This window comes from Gobio gobio (assembly GCF_949357685.1).
Source record: "Gobio gobio genome assembly, chromosome: 18".
NCBI lineage: Eukaryota > Metazoa > Chordata > Actinopteri > Cypriniformes > Gobionidae > Gobio > Gobio gobio.
In genome coordinates, this window is record NC_137111.1 from 27,473,384 (window position 1) to 27,496,820 (window position 23,437).

The 23,437-nt window shown below is 39.4% G+C and overlaps 2 protein-coding genes across 2 annotated transcripts in view; both read left to right on the forward strand.

Annotated features, from left to right (window-relative positions):
• Nucleotides 1–1,396: 1,396 nt before the first annotated feature.
• wnt8b (wingless-type MMTV integration site family, member 8b) lies at nt 1,397–7,739 on the forward strand (the record flags this gene model as incomplete). The annotated part of the gene is made up of 6 exons (XM_079842543.1): nt 1,397–1,467; nt 1,898–1,931; nt 3,262–3,400; nt 4,033–4,158; nt 6,064–6,206; nt 7,176–7,739. The coding sequence occupies 6 exons, from the start codon at nt 1,397–1,399 to the stop codon at nt 7,737–7,739; spliced, it is 1,077 nt and encodes a 358-aa protein (XP_079698669.1).
• Nucleotides 7,740–21,647: 13,908 nt separating this feature from the next.
• hif1an (hypoxia inducible factor 1 subunit alpha inhibitor) overlaps nt 21,648–23,437 on the forward strand; it is a 10,236-nt gene continuing 8,446 nt past the window's right edge. The window contains exon 1 of the mRNA XM_079842295.1: nt 21,648–22,002. Coding sequence (XP_079698421.1) covers nt 21,850–22,002 — 153 coding nt within the window. The 5' untranslated portion in view covers nt 21,648–21,849. The remainder of the gene's footprint in view (nt 22,003–23,437) is intronic.

The window sequence follows — 23,437 nt, forward strand, 5'->3', positions numbered from 1 at the left end:
ATGAAGCCCTAAATTACAAAATAAATAAATAGTAAGCATATTGAAATTTAAACCTGAACAATGAATTACTAAACCCGTTGTTTGGTAGTTTTATTTATAGGCTATTTCATCTATGAAAAAAAGTAGCCTACAATTAACTTTTGCGAGCACGCATGCTAAAACCAATCAATAGCCAACATTTTAGGTAAAACGTCCGTTGTGCATCATTTTACAATCATGAATAGGCTATGCCTATTTTGTGTGTAACATTTTTGGGGGACGTTTTCTAGATTTTTAATCTACTCACATTCAAATAGGCCAAACAGTGGGATTAGAATATATTCTGTAGTGGCAAATTCTCTTTACTTCATAAGAAAGCCTTTCAAAGCCTAATCCAAAAACATCCCTCTGGAATCTCCCAAATAACTTTCCTAATCCTAATTTGCACAAGAGAAGATGCGCGGACGTCAAAGAATCAGAACCTAAAGGTCACGAAGCGTCAGCTAAGGACTAAACTGAGAGTAAAGGTAAAATAACACTTTAAAAAGAGTTATGAAGTCCTCCCGAAACACACAAAAGTCGATTGTCCTCCTTATCTATGTTAATTCCAACTATTTGAATCTTTTAATTAAACTCCTCGCGCTCGTGGATTAAGCATTTTGCCGTTTTTAACTTTTAGCGTCATGAAACCCCAAACACATTTTTTTTTAGTTTTTTTTTTTGACAATTTTATCAACGAGTGGAAATTTGTTAGCTATTTTTTGCGTCAGTGAAAAAAAGTAAGTCCCGTCCTGCGCATTTTTTAATTCTACAAAATGTTTTTGAAACTATTAAACTACTTAAATTCAATTGATCAGCCTTTCTGTGCATTTAACCGGATTTCAGCTGATCTTATAGGCTAAATCTATTCATAAATGGAATTTAACATGCTTATAAATCTATAAATTCCTCTTAACGCTACAAATAACATTTATCTTTTGATCCAGCAGATAATGTCAGTAATCCCTGAGCGTTATCAGCCACTACTGTATCAGCTCCTTTCATGCTGCTCTTGAAATTGAGTTTTAAGGCACAACCTTAGAGATGCGCGCTGATTTCATATTAATTCACTCCAACTGTTAGCACACAGGGAGCTCTTCCCAGCTATTTGTCCTGGAGGAGCCCAGGGTGCCCTTTTGATCATTTCAATCTCTCTCTGGTACAATAGTTCTGATTGGCTGAACGAGTAAGAAAAGGGAAAATCTTTAATTAAGTAGATAATCTCTTGTTGGGATGAGAGGAGCTCCATTTCAGAACCCCCTTGGCTCACACATGAGACCCCCAGCCTCCGAATTCTGGATGTAGGTTATATAGAGCTCTTGCAGACCCCTCTGCTTTCCAAGGTGAAGAAAAGTCTGCCAGTCCTCTCTCTCTCAGGATGTTCATGCATTTGGAGTTTTATTATTACGCTTTCATCCTGATGGCTCACATGAATTCTTGCTGCAGTTGGTGAGTTTCGCGGTTTATTTTATTTTGGTGTGGCGATTCTGATTCATTTACCCAATGAGTGTATTTATATCGACCGTTTATATCCTGTGCTAATCTCTGGATTAAAAAATCGGGGTGAAACACACTTCAACTAATCGGTTTTCTGTTACGTTCCGTGATAAAGATGCTTTAAGACTCGTTTCATTGGTTAGCACGAGGAGGAGAAGAAGCTGTTCTATGTTTTCAAACTTGCGTTGTGCTATAGGTAATTTCCATTTGAAAATGTAGGCCTACTTTTAAGATTAGTAGCCTATTTGTATGTAGATAAACTTGTTTAAAAATGTATACAAATGATGTTTTGTCAATGTGAAGCTTTAGGCTACTTGTAATTTCAAAGGGAACATATACAAGTTATGGGTCAGCTGACTTAATAGCCTGCTCTATCTTCCAGGTCAGTGAATAATTTCCTGATGACTGGCCCAAAGGTAAGCCAACATCTTTTGATCTGCTTTGGTGATCTTTATCAGGAGAGAGAAACTTCAAAAAGTCAAAATCATTTATGGATTTGGGTAGTTAATGTTTGACGGTGACCCTGTGATCACAATGCAAGCAAGTGGCAAACTAAAAGATTCGCACACCACAGGTGCTGTTTTTCTTGAACATGATGTATCTTCTTTGTGGATTAGGTATTACTTGCTACTTGGGGTGGACTGGACCATATAGCTTTCACACACTTCAGCTCATTCACAATGTGAAGTTGTGAGGACTTTTTACTGAGTGGCAAGGGAAGGGGCCTTTGGTGGGTGGTCATCATTAGCAACCCAGCCGCCCGTGAGAGCACTTGTGGTGCTGTCTCTTCTAAACCACTTGAGACATATTAGATTGTATAAACCACAGTTTCACAGCCACATAGACCCTTTTTGTTTACTTTTTGTGTGCATTTCTGATCAATCTCGGTTTACTATTGTGGAACTGCAAGAAAACAAAAACAGAAAAAAAAAAGAAAAAAAAATTACACTACTCCTAAGGTGTCGTTTTGGTGCTGTTTTTTTAAACATATAATTTACAAAATAAATATCCTGCAAACATACATTTAGACCACTGTGGAACCATAGGGAAATATTTACATTTAATATTTAACATATTTAAAACTTTAATATAATTTCTAAAATTCAAATTATAGACATATTGAGGGCATTGTTGTGCTTTTTAAACACTTTTCTACATCTACTCATTTGTTAACACAAATTAATGCAATAGGTAACTTACCGTGATAAATATGTTTTACTCCATTTATTATTTGTTAATGTTATTTAATAAAATTAAAAATTGTTTGTTCATGTTATTTCACAGTGCATTAACTAATGTTAACAGATGCAACTTTTGATTTTAATGATGTATTAGTAAATGTTAACATTAACTAAGATTAATAAATGCATGTAGAAGAACTGTTTAGCGTTAGTTCATGTTAACGAATGAAGTTTACTTACGTTAACAAATGAAACCTTATTTTAAAGTGTTATATATATAATTAAAAAGCAGGGAAAATTACTTGTATTTTTTTTACAAATTGTATTAAAGTTTAAAATAAATTCAATATTAAGGTATACATTTTACAATATATTTCACTATTGTTCCACTGCAATTTGGAAATATCATAATTTAATAAATTAACATACAGGTGCATTTATATATGAATTGTGCATGCTAAGAATAATAAAAAAAAGTATAATGTTTAGTCAGTTTTTTTGCAACCACTTCATAGTGAGTGTGTATTTCATCCCAAGTCTTTTGCTGTGGTTTGCGTTGTTTCAGGCCTACTTGATCTACTCCAGCAGTGTGGCCGCAGGAGCTCAAAGTGGGATTGAAGAGTGCAAGTATCAGTTTGCGTGGGACCGCTGGAACTGCCCGGAGAGGGCTCTTCAGCTCTCCACCCACAGTGGACTCAGAAGCGGTGAGAACTATGACCTCTGTTGATGATGTTTTATATTGTGCTTTCAGATCTCTAAAATGCACACATTTGAATAGAATGAAAGTGCAAGAGTTTGTGTTATGTATATTATGTGTTTAGTGACTTAAAGCCCATCTGTATCAATCATAGAAACAGCTCTTAAAACAAACACAATGATCCTGTTTAAAATGTTGATGTGCCTGAAAACACTGCATTCTTGAGTCAATTAAACCTGGTCTGTTAATAGGCAAGTAGAAAAGCCACCAAGGGGATATTGTGCATCAGAATGAGTGAGTGAAATGGACGCCCTCTCAAGTCAAAGGGTGTGGGTCAAAGGTTTGCTTCAGACTCCTTTCATTAGGCATTCCTTAAGTGCCAAAGAGGGGACCTGTCGCAGTCCCCAGACCGACAATACATGAGAGTAGACCAACAGGGCTATTCTCTGTTTGATGCAAGGGAAATAAGAGTCAAAAGCCATCCCTACCAAGATGATCATGATTTACTCAGGATGTTAGTAAAAAAAATGCACGCTCTAGTATTTTACCAGCATACACAGAACACGGTAATCCATAGACCAGATAAATATAATGGCATTTTGCACATAATATTTATTTCAGTGTTGTTTCTAATCACAGCAAACAGAGAAACAGCGTTTTTCCATGCCATCAGCTCTGCTGGAGTCATGTATACCCTCACCAGGAACTGCAGCCTTGGTGACTTTGACAACTGCGGATGTGATGACACCAGGAACGGCCAGCGAGGTGATAAACTAAAACATCTCAACATAGATGGAAAGTCAATTAACATTAAAGAAATATTGGTAACACTTTACAATAAGGTTGTATTAGCTAACATTAGTTCATGCATTAGTTAACATGAACTAACCATGAACAACACCTCTATTCAGCATTAGTTAATCTTTGTTAACGTTAGTTAATAAAAATAAAGCTGTTCATGGTTTGTTCATGTTAGTTTACAGTGCATTAACTAACGTTAACAAGATTTTAATAGTGCATTAGTAAATGTTGAAATTAACATTAACAAAGATAAATAAATGCTTTAAAAGTGCAGTTCATTATTAGTTCATGTTAAATAATGTAGTTAACTAATGGACCTTATTGTTAAGTGTTACCGAAATATTCTGGGTTCTATAGGTTAAGCATGTTTAACATAATTTTAAGTAAGAAATCACTTACTGTTACTAACCCTTTTTTGTGTGAAGTTATATTCATTTTACAACTTTGTTCCCATGAAAATATAATGTTTAAAACCCTAAAACAACCCAAGGAATGATGAGAACAAACATTACAGCTCAAATAAAACAGTGCTTTTATGTATACACTATGGTGTAAAAGTTTGGGGTCAGTAGGATTCTCTTATGGCTACATTTATTTGATGACAATATAAATAATTGTAAAATATTATTTAACTGTTTTATGTCATTTTAAAATTGAATTTATTCCTATGATGGAAAAGCAGAATTTTCAGCATCATTACTACATTCTTTAGTCGCATGATCCTTCAGAAATCACTTTAATATGCTGACTTGGTGCACAATAAGCATTTTTTTCTCATTATAAGTAAGAATATATTATATAAAAGTCATGCTGCTTAATATTTTTGTGGAAACCACAATATACCTTTTTCAGGATTCTTTGATGTTCATACATTTTTCAAGAACAGCTTTATAAATGTCTTTACTGTTACATGTGATGCATCCTTGCTGAATATTAAAAGAAAAATCTTACTAACCCCAAACTTTTGAACAGATGTGTATAAATATAGTTGTTACACAGCTCTGTGGAATACTTGATTCTGAATGGTCAATCACGCCATCCAGCGGTATGATATCCCCCGATAACAACCGGTCAAAACTGATAACACAGGCTCATCCGGGTAACTGAAGTCGGCGCTTTACGCTGGCTAAGAAAGTTTTTTCCTTGTAGATGTTTTGCGTTTTGTGAGCTAATAAAATATTAAAACTCAAATCAATATTTTGTGTCCAGTTAGGCTTATTTAATTATTTCATCCGATATCATGTACTCGCTCTCTCGTTTCATACAAACGTGGCTGCTGCCATTTTGCGACGATTTCTTTTGTTTACACTGTAATGGTTTATAAGATAACAAACAGGTATGATTTTAAAACAGTATAATCTCCATTATTATTAATGTGGTGAAATATCTGTGAAATAAGTGATATAATAAGACTGTACCGTATCCCTTAAATGTCCATCTAGTTTGAACTTGACACTTGCTAGCAACTGCTTTCTCCGCAGAAGCTTTGCTAATCAAATATTTTGCGTCGGATCAATGTGTCTAATGTCTTAATTATTTACTTTTGTGGCAAGTAGCCATGTAATAAGCAGGATAATGTACATCTAGCTGGTTGTTATAGCAGAATAAACCCCTTATCCCGTACTTATATAATTATATATAAGCTACACATATTTGCTCTTAAATACTCCAATAATTGGCCCCATGCATTTACATCCATTGTAAGTGCCTTATTGTAACCTTGATATTGTCTTATTTTAAGGAAAAGGATGGACAAGTGGAAATAACTTTTTTTGGTAATATTGTGCCATAAATGCAGAAAAGGAATTTCAATAAAAGTAGAAATGTTCAATTTAGTCTTGCAAAACCATCATTCTGTTGTCATTTCAGGTGGTCAGGGATGGCTATGGGGAGGCTGCAGCGATAACGTAGGATTCGGAGAGGCGATCTCCAAGCAGTTTGTGGATGCTCTGGAAACCGGACAGGACGCACGAGCCGCCATGAACCTGCACAACAACGAAGTAGGACGCAAGGTATATGAAGTCATCTGGGCTGGTCGGGGCCTAAAATTCAGGCATGCATGTTGGCCACCAACAGCTCGCGGAGTGGCTTTTGAATCATTTTTCAGTGCTTCTAATGATAGCTTACCACCCAAGAGTTTCATTCACGGCCCCATAAGCAAGGTGCCACTCGTTCTCCCAATAGAGTGTGCGCTGTACCAGAAGGGCCTATTTACAGCCTGTGAATGTCCTTTATGACGAGGCCTTAACTTGAGATTCTTGGGATCAGTGGTGCAAGCTTAATTAGACGACCTAGGGGTCCGCACATTGCAAAGGTTCTGTATTCTGTTGCTTCCCAAATAAGTGTTTAGTTTTATTCTTGCAATAAGGATCTTACATTTATGTTGGTCTTTGTTGTACTTGAGAGAGCCACGGGGATCACAGCCATGTGGCTCAAGTGCTCTTTGTTTATCCTGTCTGTGCCCCGTCTGCAGGTTTTGTCAATTCATTGGCACCTGGAGCATCATTGTAACTGAAAAAATGTGAAAGAATTCTTTTTCACTTCCTCCTCAATGGACTTGCCACTGGGTCTGCCTATGACAGAAAACATGTTGACAATGGCTATGCAAAATAAATACACCCCTTTCCTGCGCTTAACAATCTAGCTCGATGTGAAACCCTGATTCTGCGTCTTGCGCCGAGTGAATGAGAAAAGAGGCGTTCCTTTTTAAAGGACAGCTGTTTGTTTCAGCCGAAGTCAGGAATTCTTGTACGACCACCAAGAAAAGAGAAATCCCCAGACTTGAACCTTGAACCGCTTCCTCTTAACTCACAGTTTCCTTCTGCTTGTTTAAGTGGATGTATAGGGTGCCTACTAAAGAGCGCATTGTATATTTCGACTGATGAGTTCAATCCTAATTAGAATGTTTTGAAACATGAACATTTGCCTCTAGAATGCATGAATGAGTGCGTTCTTTAACATGAGATCCTCTCTTCAACCAGGCAGTGAAAGGAACCATGCAGAGGACGTGCAAGTGCCATGGAGTGTCTGGCAGCTGCACCACTCAGACCTGCTGGCTGCAGTTGCCGGAGTTTCGCGAGGTGGGCAACTACCTAAAGGAGAAATATCACCGGGCAGTGAAGGTGGACCTGCTGCGTGGCGCGGGGAACAGCGCGGCCAGCCGAGGAGCGATCGCCGAGACCTTCAGCTCCATCTCCCGCAAAGAGCTGGTGCACTTGGAGGATTCCCCTGACTACTGCTTGGAGAACCGCACTCTGGGCTTGCCGGGAACGGAGGGCCGCGAGTGCTTGAGGAAGGGCAAGAATCTGAGCAAATGGGAGAAGCGTAGCTGCAAGCGGCTGTGCGGAGAGTGTGGTCTGGCTGTGGAGGAACGCAGGGCCGAGACCGTGTCCAGCTGCAACTGCAAGTTCCACTGGTGTTGCGCTGTAAAATGCGAGCAGTGCCGCAAAACTGTCACAAAGTACTACTGTGTGAAGAGGACCAAGCGGGTCACGAACGATAGTGCCAGCCGCAGGAAAAGCTATCGGTTGAAGAAGAAGCACTAGAGATGTCCTGAACTGTTAAGCAGATGATACCGTCTCAGAATACACCCTGAGCTTGAGAAGAAAATGATCTGAATGCTTTAATGGACACTCCAGAGTTGATACTTTAAACACATATTTGATCTGTATTATTTCACAATTCAAAATGACTCCTGTATACATTGTAAGATAGCACTGAACACCGCATCTAACCAATACATAGCACAATAGACTGTGAATAACCTTTTCATTCACCAACAGTGATGTACTTTGAGGGATAATTTATTGGAATGGTCATTTTTAAAGGAGTCTTGAATTCACGATTCGGGCCACTTCTCCAGCTGCCATCAGAATCATTTCTTGCCTAATGTTTTCTTGCCTGTTTCTTAGCATTCTGATAATAGTATTACCCTGATACTGTATATGAACTGTAAATAAGAGGAAGCACTTTGTATATTGTTAATTTATTGCACAGATACTATAGTGCTGTTTTTCTATGATAGTTTCTTTCTATGTGTTTTTTTCTACTTTGCTTTCATAATTAAAATTATGTAATAGGATTCATCTTTTAATGTTTTCATTAATTTAGGTTAGGTGAACGCATCTGAATTAACTGAGCCACTTGTTTGTGTAGTTTTTTGTAGCAAAAAACAAAAAATGTGCCTCATAATAATAATAATAATAATGACATTTTAAGCGCCATATCATAAATCCCAGTTCCACACATTGTAAAATGTAATTATTTACCGTAGACTGTTGGTCAGACCTAATGATTTCTTTGTCTTGGGCATATATAACCCTTTTCTTTCTGTATTCTTCAGCTTGATGTCACATAACCCTGGGGCAGAGAGACAATGAGAGAGAGCATTTAATTATAGTCTTCCTTCCTTCACGCCTCTCTCAATTTCTTCTTCACAAATGCCTCCTTTTCAGTCTTGGTAATCCTCAAAGCACTCCCAATGTTTTTGCGCTTGGATGTTTCTTTACTGTTTAAGACTAGTTTAATTAACTTTGTTGAGACAGAGGGAAAACATGAACCAAGTCGCCCCACAAATCATCTAGCATCTAATTTTGTATGCTAATCTCCTTTTTCATGCCGCCATCTCGGGAGAAAAAAAAAAAATGTTGGGAAAATTTCATGTAGCCTGTGTTGGGCTTCCTGTGGATGTTTTATTCCAGGCCCACCTATTTGGCTCTTTTCAGTCCTCTAGGGCCTTCCTTTGCTCGATTTAACAATGAATGGCGAGCTAATCAGCTCCCTCGGAAATGCACTGCTGCTGAAGACGCTAATCCCTCTCTCCTCCTCCTTCAATGGGCTGTCGCCTTCAAAAGGACTTTGGGAAAAGGCTTTGCATGGATTCACACTGTTTGCTGAATAGAAGTTAGTTCAAGTATTGTACCCAAACAAGTAGGGTTTATAAACAAATACTTGCCAGCTACCGTCCCATCTGCAGAAGTGCCAACCCTACAGTAAAACACAGTGACAAAACTGTGGCCCTTTAAAAGTTGACCAAAAAAAACAAAAAATAATTAAAAGTCAATTTATTGGGGATATCTTTTTCTGATGCGCTCCTCTTTGCTGTGTTTAAAATTGACAAAAATCAAGATAAAAAATAAAAACCCCTAGATACCTTGCTAATTATGAGTTGAAGTGAATTCCTCCTACAAATTTACGCCATGTAATTTGTTAGGTTAGACAATAAGAGCAACTCACTCTAATAGAGATAATAAATTGAAATGTGTATTTTCATATTCACATTCAAATTTCACTATCTTTAAATGAATTAAAGCAAAGTTAGCATAAAATAACCAAGGACTGGAAAATGTTCTTTATATATTCTCTTTGTTTAGATCTGTCCCCTTAGAAAGGATATAGAAAAATTACATGCATATTATGAATTAAATCTTGTCAAGCTATGATATCAAATACAAAACAAGAGGTAGGACTAGTAAATTAGCCAAGTTAAGTGTTAAATTGGCCCCAAAGGCATGGTTGAAAAATCAAGCCTCAGTTGATTCAACCTTAAACCCTACTGCTAAACTTCCGTTTTATATTTGTTCACATGAAAGCAGGGTCACGACTGGAAGGTTGGCCTTGCCATGGATGATTTGCAGTGAGGCTTGAGTTTGAGGTGGCTGAGAGTGAGGTGACAGACTGGAAGAAAACAAGATTAGACTTTGTCATGTTTGGCATGCACCATGTCAGCTTGGTTGTCTGATAGGAATTCTGAGATGTGCTCAGAAACAGTTTCATGTAGAAATGTGCTCATTTATTAAGCTATTATTATTAAAGATCTATTACAAAAATATATATATTTTTATATTGGAATACACATTTTTATGAAAAATGATTCCGCTTATACATTATTGCAATTTTCTTTTCTTTAAATTTGTATATGTTGAGGTGTACATATAGCAGAGTGACTTTTGGCCATATACTCTCTTAGCTCACTTAAATGATGAAACAATCCACAGAAATTGGGAAAATTACATTTAATGGCTCTGAGAAACCTTGACTAATAGGATTTAAGACTTAAGACATCTGGGGGAAGAACACCAAGAGGTGGCTAAGGTCAGCATGGGTGTGAGTGTGGCGGTGGGTGGGAAAGCACTGTTTGTCTGCTCCCTTTGACATTCCCCTAGTTGTGTACACCAGTTGGTTCACATGACTTTCAGATTAAAGGCTATACTCCAAAATCACAGCTAAAATATTTAAAGATTTATCATGGCCAGTCATTTGATAGGCCTACCTGTTTCTAAAGTCGTCAGCTGTTCACACAAGGAAAGCACAGTTGTTGTTGTTTTTAAATATCTGTCTTTGCAGATGCATGGAAACATTTAATTGCATTTACAGGTGCAATATTTGAGTTTTGCATAATAGTTCCATCTGCTGGTGAACTAATTATTGCCACTGACAAGATTGCTAGTTCATATACTGTAGGCCCTGTCCTAAATAGCACCCTAAACATTTGTGGAGTGCTTCTCAATATGATGTTTTATTAACAAAGTTCAGGAGTAGCACATTTAAATGATATATCCAAAACAACTCGTCATCAGCAATTCCCACTTCTATCCTATCAACATGAGAGGAAGCATACACATACATATATATATATATATATATATATATATATATATATATATATATATATATATATATATATATATATATATATATATATATATATATATATATATATATATATATATATATATATATATATATACACACACACACACAAAGTCAACCCACCGACATTCCTCACCAGTTTTCAGCATCCCTCCACCACCCAGACTCCTCACTCTTGGCTTGTTCCTACCACAGCCAGGGCTACAGGGGGAGTACTCTGGGTTCGGACCAAATACCGAGCTCGGAACCCTCTCCTCGGACAGCATGCCAAATACGCATATCATTTATTCTATATGACTTATTTGTAAGTGTGACCTCGTGAAACTCAAATTGATGCTTCCTCATTTCCTTGCTTCCCCATTCTCCAGCCTGTGACCCGGAAACCAATCAAAGAAAGTCGTCTTGAAGGACATCTCAATTCTGTAATTACACCGTGAAGAGGCAAGGAAAGAGGAGTGAGGAAGCTTCCAGGAGAGCTATGAGTGAGGATGCAGGTGAATCCTGTGCCGAATTCTTTCTTGTTGAAAATCCTAACGCACATATAAATTCTCTTCCCCCTTCAAATCTATCATCCATTGATTTATAAATTATCTTTGCAGTTTAAATAAACCTTACATCTCACATATTTCAACAGGACATCTTCCTTTATTGTTATTTATTATGAATTTCTTAAATGACCAAATTTCAACAACGTAAGGGCATTTCCCTAGCCTGACAAGCCAGACCCACATCAAGATGTTGGGTCTGGGAACTCACCATTGACAGGGATCAATCCGAGGGGCGGGATAAACGGTTATCTTTCAAATTCCCTCTGCATGCAATTGGATAGCGTCATGAGCGTCACAACCAACCAGAGCGAAGAAGAAGGTGAAGCTGAGCTAACGTTAGTTGATAAACTTTCGCCGTATCCGGTAGGCAAAACTTCGAAACAGATCTTCTTTTCTTAAGAATGACTTCAGTGCCGTTCTTTGTTCTTTTCTCAATGAAAAGCTTAACTCCAAGTCTTCCAGAGTCGCGGCTAAAGCCGATTCAAAAGGCCGCTGTTCGTCAGCTTTGTTTACAAGTAGCACGCAGAACCTCCGCAACTCTGCCGTGACGTGCCGTCATTATGTTAAGCCCGCCCACCGACTCTACACACGCAGTGATTGGCCTGACCAGAGTTTGGTTTTTCCAGCTCTCAGGTCTACCGAAAGTTGCTAGACTACACTCGCAGGCAAAATAAATTTTCTGCCGTTAGGGTGCGTCTAGATTTCTAGGCTAGCATTTCCCTTGAGCGTAGCTGATGACGCTTTGAAGTGACGCTTGAGTGAATGAAAGAATGAGGCATTTACACTCACCTAAAGGATTATTAGGAACACCATACTAATACTGTGTTTGACCCCCTTTCGCCTTCAGAACTGCCTTAATTCTACGTGGGATTGATTCAACAAGGTGCTGAAAGCAGTCTTTAGAAATGTTGTCCATATTGATAGGATAGCATCTTGCAGTTGATGGGAGATTTGTGGGATTCACATCCAGGGCACGAAGCTCCCGTTCCACCACATCCCAAAGATGCTCTATTGGGTTGAGATCTGGTGACTGTGGGGGCCATTTTAGTACAGTGAACTCATTGTCATGTTCAAGAAACCAATTTGAAATGATTCAAGCTTTGTGACATGGTGCATTATCCTGCTGGAAGTAGCCATCAGAGGATGGGTACATGGTGGTCATAAAGGGATGGACATGGTCAGAAACAATGCTCAGGTAGGCCGTGGCATTTAAACGATGCCCAATTGGCACTAAGGGGCCTAAAGTGTGCCAAGAAAACATCCCCCACACCATTACACCACCACCACCAGCCTGCACATTGGTAACAAGGCATGATGGATCCATGTTCTCATTCTGTTTACGCCAAATCCTGACTCTACCATCTGAATGTCTCAACAGAAATCGAGACTCATCAGACCAGGCAACATTTTTCCAGTCTTCAACTGTCCAATTTTGGTGAGCTCGGGCAAATTGTAGCCTCTTTTTCCTATTTGTAGTGGAGATGAGTGGGACCCGGTGGGGTCTTCTGCTGTTGTAGCCCATCCGCCTCAAGGTTGTGCGTGTTGTGGCTTCACAAATGCTTTGCTGCATACCTCGGTTGTAACGAGTGGTTATTTCAGTCAAAGTTGCTCTTCTATCAGCTTGAATCAGTTGGCCCATTCTCCTCTGACCTCTAGCATCAACAAGGCATTTTCGCCCACAGGACTGCCGCATACTGGATATTTTGCCCTTTTCACACCATTCTTTGTAAACCCTAGAAATGATTGAGCGTGAAAATCCCAGTAACTGAGCAGATTGTGAAATACTCAGACCGGCCCGTCTGGCACCAACAACCATGCCACGCTCAAAATTGCTTAAATCACCTTTCTTTCCCATTCTGACATTCAGTTTGGAGTTCAGGAGATTGTCTTGACCAGGACCACACCCCTAAATGCATTGAAGCAACTGCCATGTGATTGGTTGATTAGATAATTTCATTAATGAGAAATTGAACAGGTGTTCTTAATAAACCTTTAGGTGAGTGTATATAGCGCTTTCATATGTACTACTGTACATCCAAAGCGCTTTACAATCATATCGGGATCTCTCCTCAACCACCACCAATGAGCAGCATCCACTTGGACGATGCAACGGCAGCCACAGTACAACGGCGCCAGTGCTTTCACCACACACCAGCTATAGGTGGAGAGGTAAGATAGAGATAGAGCCAATTCAATGGATGGGGATTATTAGAAGGCCATGATTGATAAGGGCCAATGGAGGGAATTTGGCCAGGACACTGGGGTTACACCCCTACTTTTTTACGAGAAGTACCATGGGATTTTTAATGACCACAGAGAGTCAGGACCTCGGTTTATCGTCTCATCCTTGGGACGAGTGATCAAGAATGTTCCAAAATACAAATAAGATTTCCTTTGATTCTTCCATCCTCATTTTCTTGCATCCTTCCCTCACATCCTAAAGGTGTGTAGCTGAGACATGAAGATAAGGAACGAGACATTGTGTCAGTAGCTGACACTATGGGGAAACCTCTTTGTCCTGCAATACTGAAGCCCTAGAGCAAGTAAACATTACTGACCATTGACGATCTGGCGCTTTTCTGCCGTCATTTGTCAAGTACGTGCGCTGTCGCGCTAGCATACAATGGCAGAGGGAGGCGAGACGCGAGTGTGAGTAATTAAAAATGCTCCAACTACTTTAAAAGCTGACATCTGGGCACATTTCGGCTTTTATGAACAACCTGGTAAGCACAACCTGGAGAAGACACGTGCTGTGCGTAAATCATGTCACGCACAAATAAAATGTGCTTGCGGAATAATACCACTAACTTGAGAAACCACGTCAGCCATTTTCATCGTGAGCTGTTAATGCTTGTCAGTGCCAAGGTGGACCCAGCTCAGCCAAAAATGGATCAAATGATATCAACATTAGAGTTCTTAAGGGGCCTGTTTACACCTGGTCATTTCATGCGTTTTTACAGATCAGATATCTATCCGATTTATCAAAACAATTCCATTTACATTTGGTCACATAAATGTATCTCCGCAAAACTGATATAAATCCAATCTCCAATTCCCACACTATATGCAATTTAATGCAATATTTAATGGAGTTAACGTCACCGAAGACAACAGATATGAGCTGCATTTTATTAATTTCAAAATCAAAGACCGCAATAGGAGAGAACGCGGCAACAGCACTGGTAAGATGTAATTCGGTTTCTTTACTTTTAATGAAGATGACTGTATGTTGAGCACCTGCGACTTGCTTTCGGTTTTATTTGCGGTAGTTTGTGCGCTGGCTTGATGAAGAGATACGCAGCTGCTCGTCTGCGGCGATGTTTGCTTCAGTAGAGCTGTCATATCTGGCTATAACATGTCATATAGGCTAGCATGTCATATAGGCTGCTGGACCCTTCCAAGGGAGCGTGTGTTAGGGAAAAGAAAAGCAGGCAGTGCGTGTTCTCTTCCGACGCAAACAAGATCCAGAACATACGGGAGAAAATAGAGCAGGGCTAGATAAACTGCCTTCAGCTCCAAGTGGTTTATATGCCATGCCATCTGCATACCAGTCCATGTGCTGAAGCCGGGCCTGTCATCGCATAGGGCTCCCTAGCTGGTTGATGATGCATCCATTGTGACCACCATCCTCTCTACCACTCTGCCAATCCAGAGTCACCAGGACGTCCAGCCGCTCCGCCACGCACTGGGTGGTAAACAGGACTTTAGCTACATCTGAAGTGGTCTCATATATAGCAGATCAAGGTGGCAAACAATAGAGGAGATAACGTTGCATTCACGCACTTTGTGAAAGTACGAGGAGCCAAAACTAACCCTAAGGGTAGGACTTTGAACTGATAAGCCACACCCTCGAAGGCAAACCTCAGAAAGCACCTGTGATGAGTATGATGTATATGAAAATAAGCTTCCTTTAGATCCACCAATATTAACTCAACATTAACTTAACATGTGTCTTCACCGTGGTTATCTTGAAAGAGTGCTTTGACAGCAAGGGTCAAGAGTCTCAGGTCTAGAATGGGATGCAGACCACCATCCTTTTTCAGGACCAGGAAATATCGACTGTAAAACCCGCTCTCCTTTAACTTGGGGGTACCACCTCTATCGCTTGTTTGGCAAGAAGTGAATGTATCTACGTCCAGAGCACCAGGTCCTCCTGGTCCAGCAAAGCGGGGCGACCTTTGTGCGAACTGGTACATAAAGCCTTTTTCTATCGACGCGGGCAGCAATGCACGTCAAGCATTCGCAAATCGCTTAAAGGGCTGCAATGGCTCGTGTTCATTTCATACGACTTTGGGGAGTGGAGCTGCTGTCGATTCCTAACTTAGTGGGAAACATATGGCTTGCTTGAACAGTAAACTTAAGAAAGCACGGGACTTACATAGCATAGCACCACTTAAGGGTAGAGACACACATATATCGTCTGAGCATGGAGGAATGAGTGGAGGAAAAGAGCTCTGATATTTAGGCATGGTTGTTTTTGTTGCAATGTTTATTTCAGGCAATAACACAACATTAAAACACTTGGCGCTGTTGTCCCACAACATGCAGGGGGACAGATGAATAGCCTCTCCAATGAGCCAGCTTTATGAACACAATCCCAGCAATTGGTACAAAACGCTGCTGCCAGATTTCTTACTGGGACCAGAAAGAGCGAACACATTTCGCCTGTTCGGGCTTCACTTCACTGATTGCCGGTCGAATACCGTGTTACATTTAAGGTTTTATTGTATGTGTATAAGGGGTTAAATGGCCAGGCTCCACAATATATCACAGATTTGCTTCTCCATCGGAAATGTTCTAGGCCCTTAAGGTCTTTCAACAGGTTGATGCTGATCGTGCCGCGGTCTCTTTTGAAGTTAAAAGGAGTTTGTGCCTTTTCTGTTGCTGCTCCACGTCTGTGGAATGATCTGCCGATCCACATTAGGCTCTCTTCCCATGTTGAAAGCTTCAAATCTGCACTAAAGACATCTTTTTTCTCTAGCTTTTGGATCAATGTAATCTTATTAATTTGTGTCTTCCTGTCAGTTTATGCATTTTATTATATTATATTTTCTTTTTTATGCTAGATGAAGTTTATGTACTTCATTGTCCAAAGTGGTAGATTGTTCAGCACTTTGGTCAGCAGTAGCTGTTTTAAATGTGCTTTATAAATAAAAATGCCTTGCCTTGCCAGCTTTTCACTAGCGCCTTTCCCTCATGCCAAACCTGTCAGGAGCATGGCAGGGACTCTGCTCATGGCTTGCTGGAGCTGGAGTGCGGTCCCATCTGCTTTTGAGGAAGCGCCTTGAAGTCTTGGGTCTCATTACTAGCTCAGGCTCTTTGTAGTGGCTGAGGAAGCAGTGGTGGTGTGCCATGCTGGGTGGACAAAGACCTAGAACGCGCCGACTGAGCAGCTCCAGTGCATCTGAGCCTCCAAGAACCTCTCAGAGAACATCCTCATGGCATTGCCAAAGATAAATTGGGGACTCACAGGGGCATCCAGCTATCTTCTCTGAGTCTTTCATCTCAGTGAGGGTGAGCCATAGGTGGCGTTTCAAAACCACTAAGTTGCCCATGTTACGGCACACGGCACCTCTTGCAGAGAGCTAAATCTGTTCCCGAATGTAGCTCCTTAAACATCTCAGGGTCTGGGTCCTCAAAGTTCATCTTGAATAGCTTGGCCTGGAACACTTGCAGTACTGCTATTGTATGAAGCTACCTGCCCTGCCACAACGAAGGCCGTCTAGGTTATGTTGGCTGTAGTCCAACATGGTTTGGAAGTAAGCTGAAGGGCAGAGGTGGACAGCAATGGCTTCCTTGATGGGCGGCGGTTTTTTCATAGTCCCAGCAGTCCGCTGACAGAAACGTGGTCATTCTGAAATGGGTTCAGGTTGAATGAGGGCTGTGCAATGACACAGAGATCTCATCTTGCACCTCTCAGGAGAAGGCTGCCGGCCTCTGGGGGGCAGCAGCTCGGTGGCCAAACTGCAGAAACCACTCATCCAGGCGGTTCTTTGATGGCTCCTTGGGAGCTGACCAATCCAGGCCTAGCTCCTCCACTGCTTTTCTGCGGATCCTCAACATCTCAGCATCGGCAGATTGATTTGGCCATTTGCTCACCTTGCTGTGAAAAACGTCCTCTTCCTGGAGCGAGCTGTCCTTCCCAGAGGCCGTTGTGGACATTGCAAATGTCGATATGTCTGTCATATTCTCACAGTGCTAACAGCGGGGCCTGTCAATCGCCATCTTGACATGGGCACGTCCCAGGCACAAGATGCATGCCTCGTGTCCATCTGGAAGCTGAATTGGGCCCTGCACGCTTTGCATTACTTCTGGGCCATCTTCTTTGTTGCCGGAACGCTAGAATGTACCGCTCTATATTTAATGAAGCACATACAAAATACCAAAACCGGAAGCAATGAAACCTGTTTTACAGAATACAGAAATTTGTTCTTCATAACCCGTATTAGAAAACCTGCGAACGATATAAGGCCAAAGACAATAAAAAGTAATAAAAATACTTTTTTTGCCCTAGAGGGCAAAACAATGCTATCCTCTGTTGACCGCCAGTCATTTTTACCAGGTTTGTAGACAGTATTAATGTAGTAAGACTAGTAAGTGATATTAGAATTCAATATACACCTTGATATTGCATACTTCGTACAGGCAGGCATATGAACACAGGATATTAATGCAACACAAGGTTTCTCGTTAAGTTTTTTCCCCCATCGAAAACCATTATAAAGAAAACGCATTGCATTCATATTCTTGGCTCATCTACTTGCCTGTATATAGTATGCATCATCAAAAAGGTGTAAACTGAATTTAATCTTTTAATATCACTGTTTTAGTACATTAAGGCACTTTAAGGGTGGGTTGCACTAATAAGAATTCTTTAGCCTGGCGTCGGTTCATCCCGATCAGCCCTTTAATTCTAACGGTCAGGGCCGGCCCTAGCATTTTGGGGGCCCTTAGCATATGATAATTTTTTATTTTTAAAAGATTTTTTTTTTTTATGAATTATATATATATATATATATATATATATATATATATATATATATTATTGTAAATGTTGTTTGTATACTGGGATAGGCATGAATAATACAGTATGTTCTGCACTATCAAGTCAATCCCTGAATATTGAACTAATTTCTAACCAGCTTATATTCTACTTATTATTTATAACTTATATTTATCATTATTTTACTGTAATTTAGATTGGAAACATGTGGTTAAAATGTTTTCTTCAACACAAAGTTTTAAACACTATTATTTTTTTTAAACTCTACATTTGTGCAATAAAACTAACTTTAAAGAAGATCTACATTGATAATTTTCATTCATGGAGATAACATGGAAAATGTGCCATGCTTTAGTGGAGGATTTCTGTCACTTGGTGGAAAACAAATATTAACTTGAAAATGACTCGAAATTACCCCTACAACCAATAGATAGCAGCAGAGAACCACCTATTAGCTCATTTGCCATTTCCACTCCACAGTTCTTTCACGTGTTTTGCTTGCTGATTTATTATACAATAAATATTGTATAAAATTCTAGCAATTTTATTGCACTGAAGTATGAAGTATAGCAAGATTAGAAAAAAATCACTCATGCCATTTAGATGAAAAGATTTTCATAAATCCAGATTTTTACAGTGGATGGTAAACATCTTAAATTGCTCCCGCGTCAATTACGTAAACTGTAAAACAGAGGTGGACAATGTACACAACTCCATTACTTGAGTAAAAGTAAAAGTACTGCTGGTCAAATATTACTCTGTTACAAGTGAAAGTTGTAAAAAATTATTTTTACTTAAGTAAAAGTACAGAAGTATTTGTTTATAAAAGTACTTAAGTATCAAAAGTAAATGCCCTTTTTTTATGTCAATGCATTATTGTATTATTGTTGTATGAATGCACTCTATGCCATCATGGTGGTTTAAGCCAGTCAGTGATGCTCCATCCGACAAGCATATGACTACCTTAAACTCATTTAAATACTTGTATGAAAGTTACAAAGCTCTTTACAAAGCTGCTGTCACATTAAGGCAGAATGCACAAATCCTATACACTGATACACATCCGAAATTCCCCCAACTGTTTACGTTCACTTAAAGGGATCCCCAAGTGTTAAGACTTGTATGGCTTAATATAACAAATGATGTCTCTTACTGAAATATGTAGTAGAAAACCCATGAAAGATCCACATTATTTAAAAAATCCATTATATATTTGGACAATTAAGCCAGTCAGTAATGGTGGGAAACTTCAGATGACCCTACAAAAGTGATTCTTGATAGGCTGTTTGCAAAAAAAAAAAAAAAAAACTTTTAAAGAAGAAAAAAAAATCATCCACTGTCTTGCACAGCTGCTACAGAAACGACTTTCACCTTCGAGGACCTTGATAGAAATGTAGTGGAGTAAAAAGTATGATATTTGTCTTTCAAATGTAGTGAAGTTAAAGTAAAAGTAGCTATCCCTAAAAAATAATACTTCAGTAAAGTACAGATACTCAAAAAGTGTACTTAAGTACAGTACTCAAGTAAATGTACTTTGTTACTGTCCACCTCTGCTGTAAAAGAACTACACAGATGCAGATATCATAATTTATCAATAGCATGCGCTGTCAGCAACAGCAATTTCAACAAATTTACTATAGTATATTATGTCTTGTCAAAATTCAACACTTACCCCGGAACTTTTTCCCTCCTCTCTGCACCAGATAGATAGTGCCGCCTTTTCATTTTAAACAGTGTGCAATTTAAGCAAACATGATTGACAGCCAGGCCCCGGAGTCACACGACGACGCACAAGCAAACTTTTTCTGATCTGAAAGCACGGCATGGGGCCCCCTAGTGGCCATGGGGCACTTATATCGCTTATTAGGTAGGGCCGGTGTGGTGCCGAATTCTGACCCCCTGCCAGATTATTACCCCCTAGTATTGGAAGGTTTAGGAGTAGGTGTGGGGGAGGGGTTAGGATTAGGGGTGGGGTTAGGATTAGGCAATCAGGTAGCGACTCCGAGGGGGGTAATAATTTGGCAGGGGGTCGAAATTCGGCACAACACCTGTGGCACTGATAACGGTCTTTCTACATTGTTATTCTGTGTTTAAAATTAAGTATTACAAGTTACACAACTCGATTTAAAATAAAACCCAGATCAACAATCCTTGATTAGCGTTAAACTTTGCTTAATTTAATCCTTATTGGTGTAACTCACCCCATGATGCTTTTCACATTAAGTTAAGAGTTTTAAAAACGTCCCGCTGTTTTTAGTGATTTAAATATACTGTAGCAGGTGCTGTTTATGGATCACAAGTGCCCAAAACTTGCATCTTGTTCACATATATTGTTTAAAAATTGAACAGGCTTTGCCCTCCAGGGCTCCGCGACAGTCAACAAGTGACTGAAAACTATTAATTTAATTCACCCTATAGAGTGTATTCGACACTGAATAATAGCAACAGACACTCTGGAACAACCCAGTATTAATCAAATATATTGCCAAATTATTTTGCCAAATTATCTTTGTAATGTCTTTAAAGGTTTGGCGCTTATTTCCAGGACTGTTAGCATATTTTTGGGCCTGCAAAGGTTCTCAGTTATCCAAGTCATAATGCTAATCTAGATGTATTTCTTGTAGCTTAATAAGAAAGTGTTTCTCTTTATGTGATGCGTCTATTGGATAAAAAAACAACAACAACAACAACATACAGCTAACCAGAATGAATCTAAAGTAGGCCATGACCAACCACCACGAATAGCAGCTGTCAAATATCCCCATCTACTGTTCGATTTGCAGCTCTGCAGTTTTCTCTTTCCCCTTAGGTGTGTGCGCACGAAAGATTAATATAATCTTTGATTTAACCACTCTTATATATAATTTAAGGGACAGTTGGGCATTGTATTTATTTATTTAAAGGATAAATTAAATGAAAATACATTTTTGCATAGAGCTTTTAGCCTACCGCTTTCTGGAATACTTGATTCTGATTGGTCAATCGCGGTTTCAGATGTCAACTATTTCTGAAGGCAAGAAGACTTTTAAGGTAAAAAACAAAAACAAAAAAACATGCATGGTGCACGGGTCTTTTGTAGGCCTATCTACACGTTTACAAATCAGATCAGTTACAACTATGGTATTTTGAGTTACCATGGTAGATTTTTTTGTAATGATTGACATTTTTGTAACATGTTTCCTTATTGCTCGCTCGTCCAACAGTTTAGCGGCTTTTACTTTGAAAAACAACCCCCACTTCCGGTGGGTGTTATGGAAACATCACCAATATTTCTGTTTTCACGCTGCTTGTATGACTGCTCGGGTCGCTCTCGTTTGTTCGTGCTTCGGCGGGGTGTGTGAAAGCCCAGGAGCGGTTCTCGCGCTCGCGCTCGCGCTCGCTGCTCCTCTTTCTTCTCAACCTCGCGCAGCTTCATTGTGAAGGAACAGCAATCCTCCGGCGCACTCAGAGGACATGGCAGCCGCGACCGTGGCTGAAGCGGACCCTGCGGAGACCGATGGTGCAGCCTGGAATGAATCGCAGCTTCGACAATATACTTTCCCAACCCGACCGATACCGCGACTATCCCATACGGATCCGCGTGCCGAGGTCCTCATCAATAACGAGGTATGTTGGCAGATTCACCCTGCTTTAAGTTAGAATGCGACAGATGTAACGTTAGGAGCGGAGAGCTGCAACTCATTTATGTGGGTGCAAGGTGCACTCAAACGAAAGGGTGATTTAATGTTACCCACATTCATGCAGTAGACTATTACACGTCCTCGTTTAACATAAAATCGTACGCTGTGCTGAAACTCTTTGATGAGTTTGATAGGAGATCCTGTCAGATCCCAATAAGCCAACTAATCTAAAAATGTTGTTCTTTAGATATAGCACTGATGACTGCAATGATAAACGAGGTTTTCATATAGAATTTCTGCAAAAAGTGAGAAGTTTTACTGTACTTTGTTGCAGTAAGATCAGGTAAATGTAACTGCTAGCCTATACATTTCCTAGAAATGTTTCTTAACATGTTAACTATATTTTATAATATTGCAGTTGTGACCACAACAGTTATTCCAATGACTTAGTGGAAAAAAAAAATTTTTTTTTAGATCATCATAAGAGCACCATAATAGTGTTTTACATGGCCTTGCACCAAACAGAAAGAAAAAGTATGAGGAAAAAAATAAATGATCATGACCATCAACATCGATGTACGAAATAAATTATAACATAATCAAAGTCTTGCTCTGTACACTAAGAACGACTGTGGCAGTTAAAATGAGAACAGTCAAAGCACGTTGTTCATGTTGTGTTGACGCTGTCTCGTGTAAACAGTGTATTAGCTGTACAAGAGTCCATACGTTTTGACACGTTTACAATGGTTTAATTACATTTCTATTATCTTAAGAAGCATATATATATATATATATATATATATATATATATATATATATATATATATATATATATATATATATATATATATATATATATATATATATAATGCATAAATGCAATTTTAATCAGATCGGGTACATTTCTGAATTAATCATTAGTCCATTAAGTTCTTTAATAATATTTAATATTATGTACATAATAGATAGCAGTTTGCAGCAAAACGTTGATGTTGATGCATGGTGGTTTGTTACTGTAGCGGTCGTCTGGTGTAGTTGCAGCGGAGCGCGAGAGCAGCCTACCCGCGCGCGTGCTGGAACAGTGTACGTTCTTCTAGTCACGTAGCACTTGTCACTTTTTTTTATGCTGCAGCATCAGTGATTCTGTGTCAAATAAACGCCAAGCGTTGGCGGGGTCACTGCACGACTCGGACAGTATTTTTGCAGTTCTGTTTAAATGATTATTTAAGCTCTAGACTAAATATTTGCACTTCAATGTAATCATGAGTGTGGAAGTGTGTTTTGGTGCTACAGGAAACATGCAGCATAGTTAAAGGTGATTGTGCCTACAGACTGTTAAAACTACTTATGACTCACCAACTGAGAATAGCATTTCATTGATCTGTTGTTGCAAAGCATGTTTAAATATGATTTATATCATA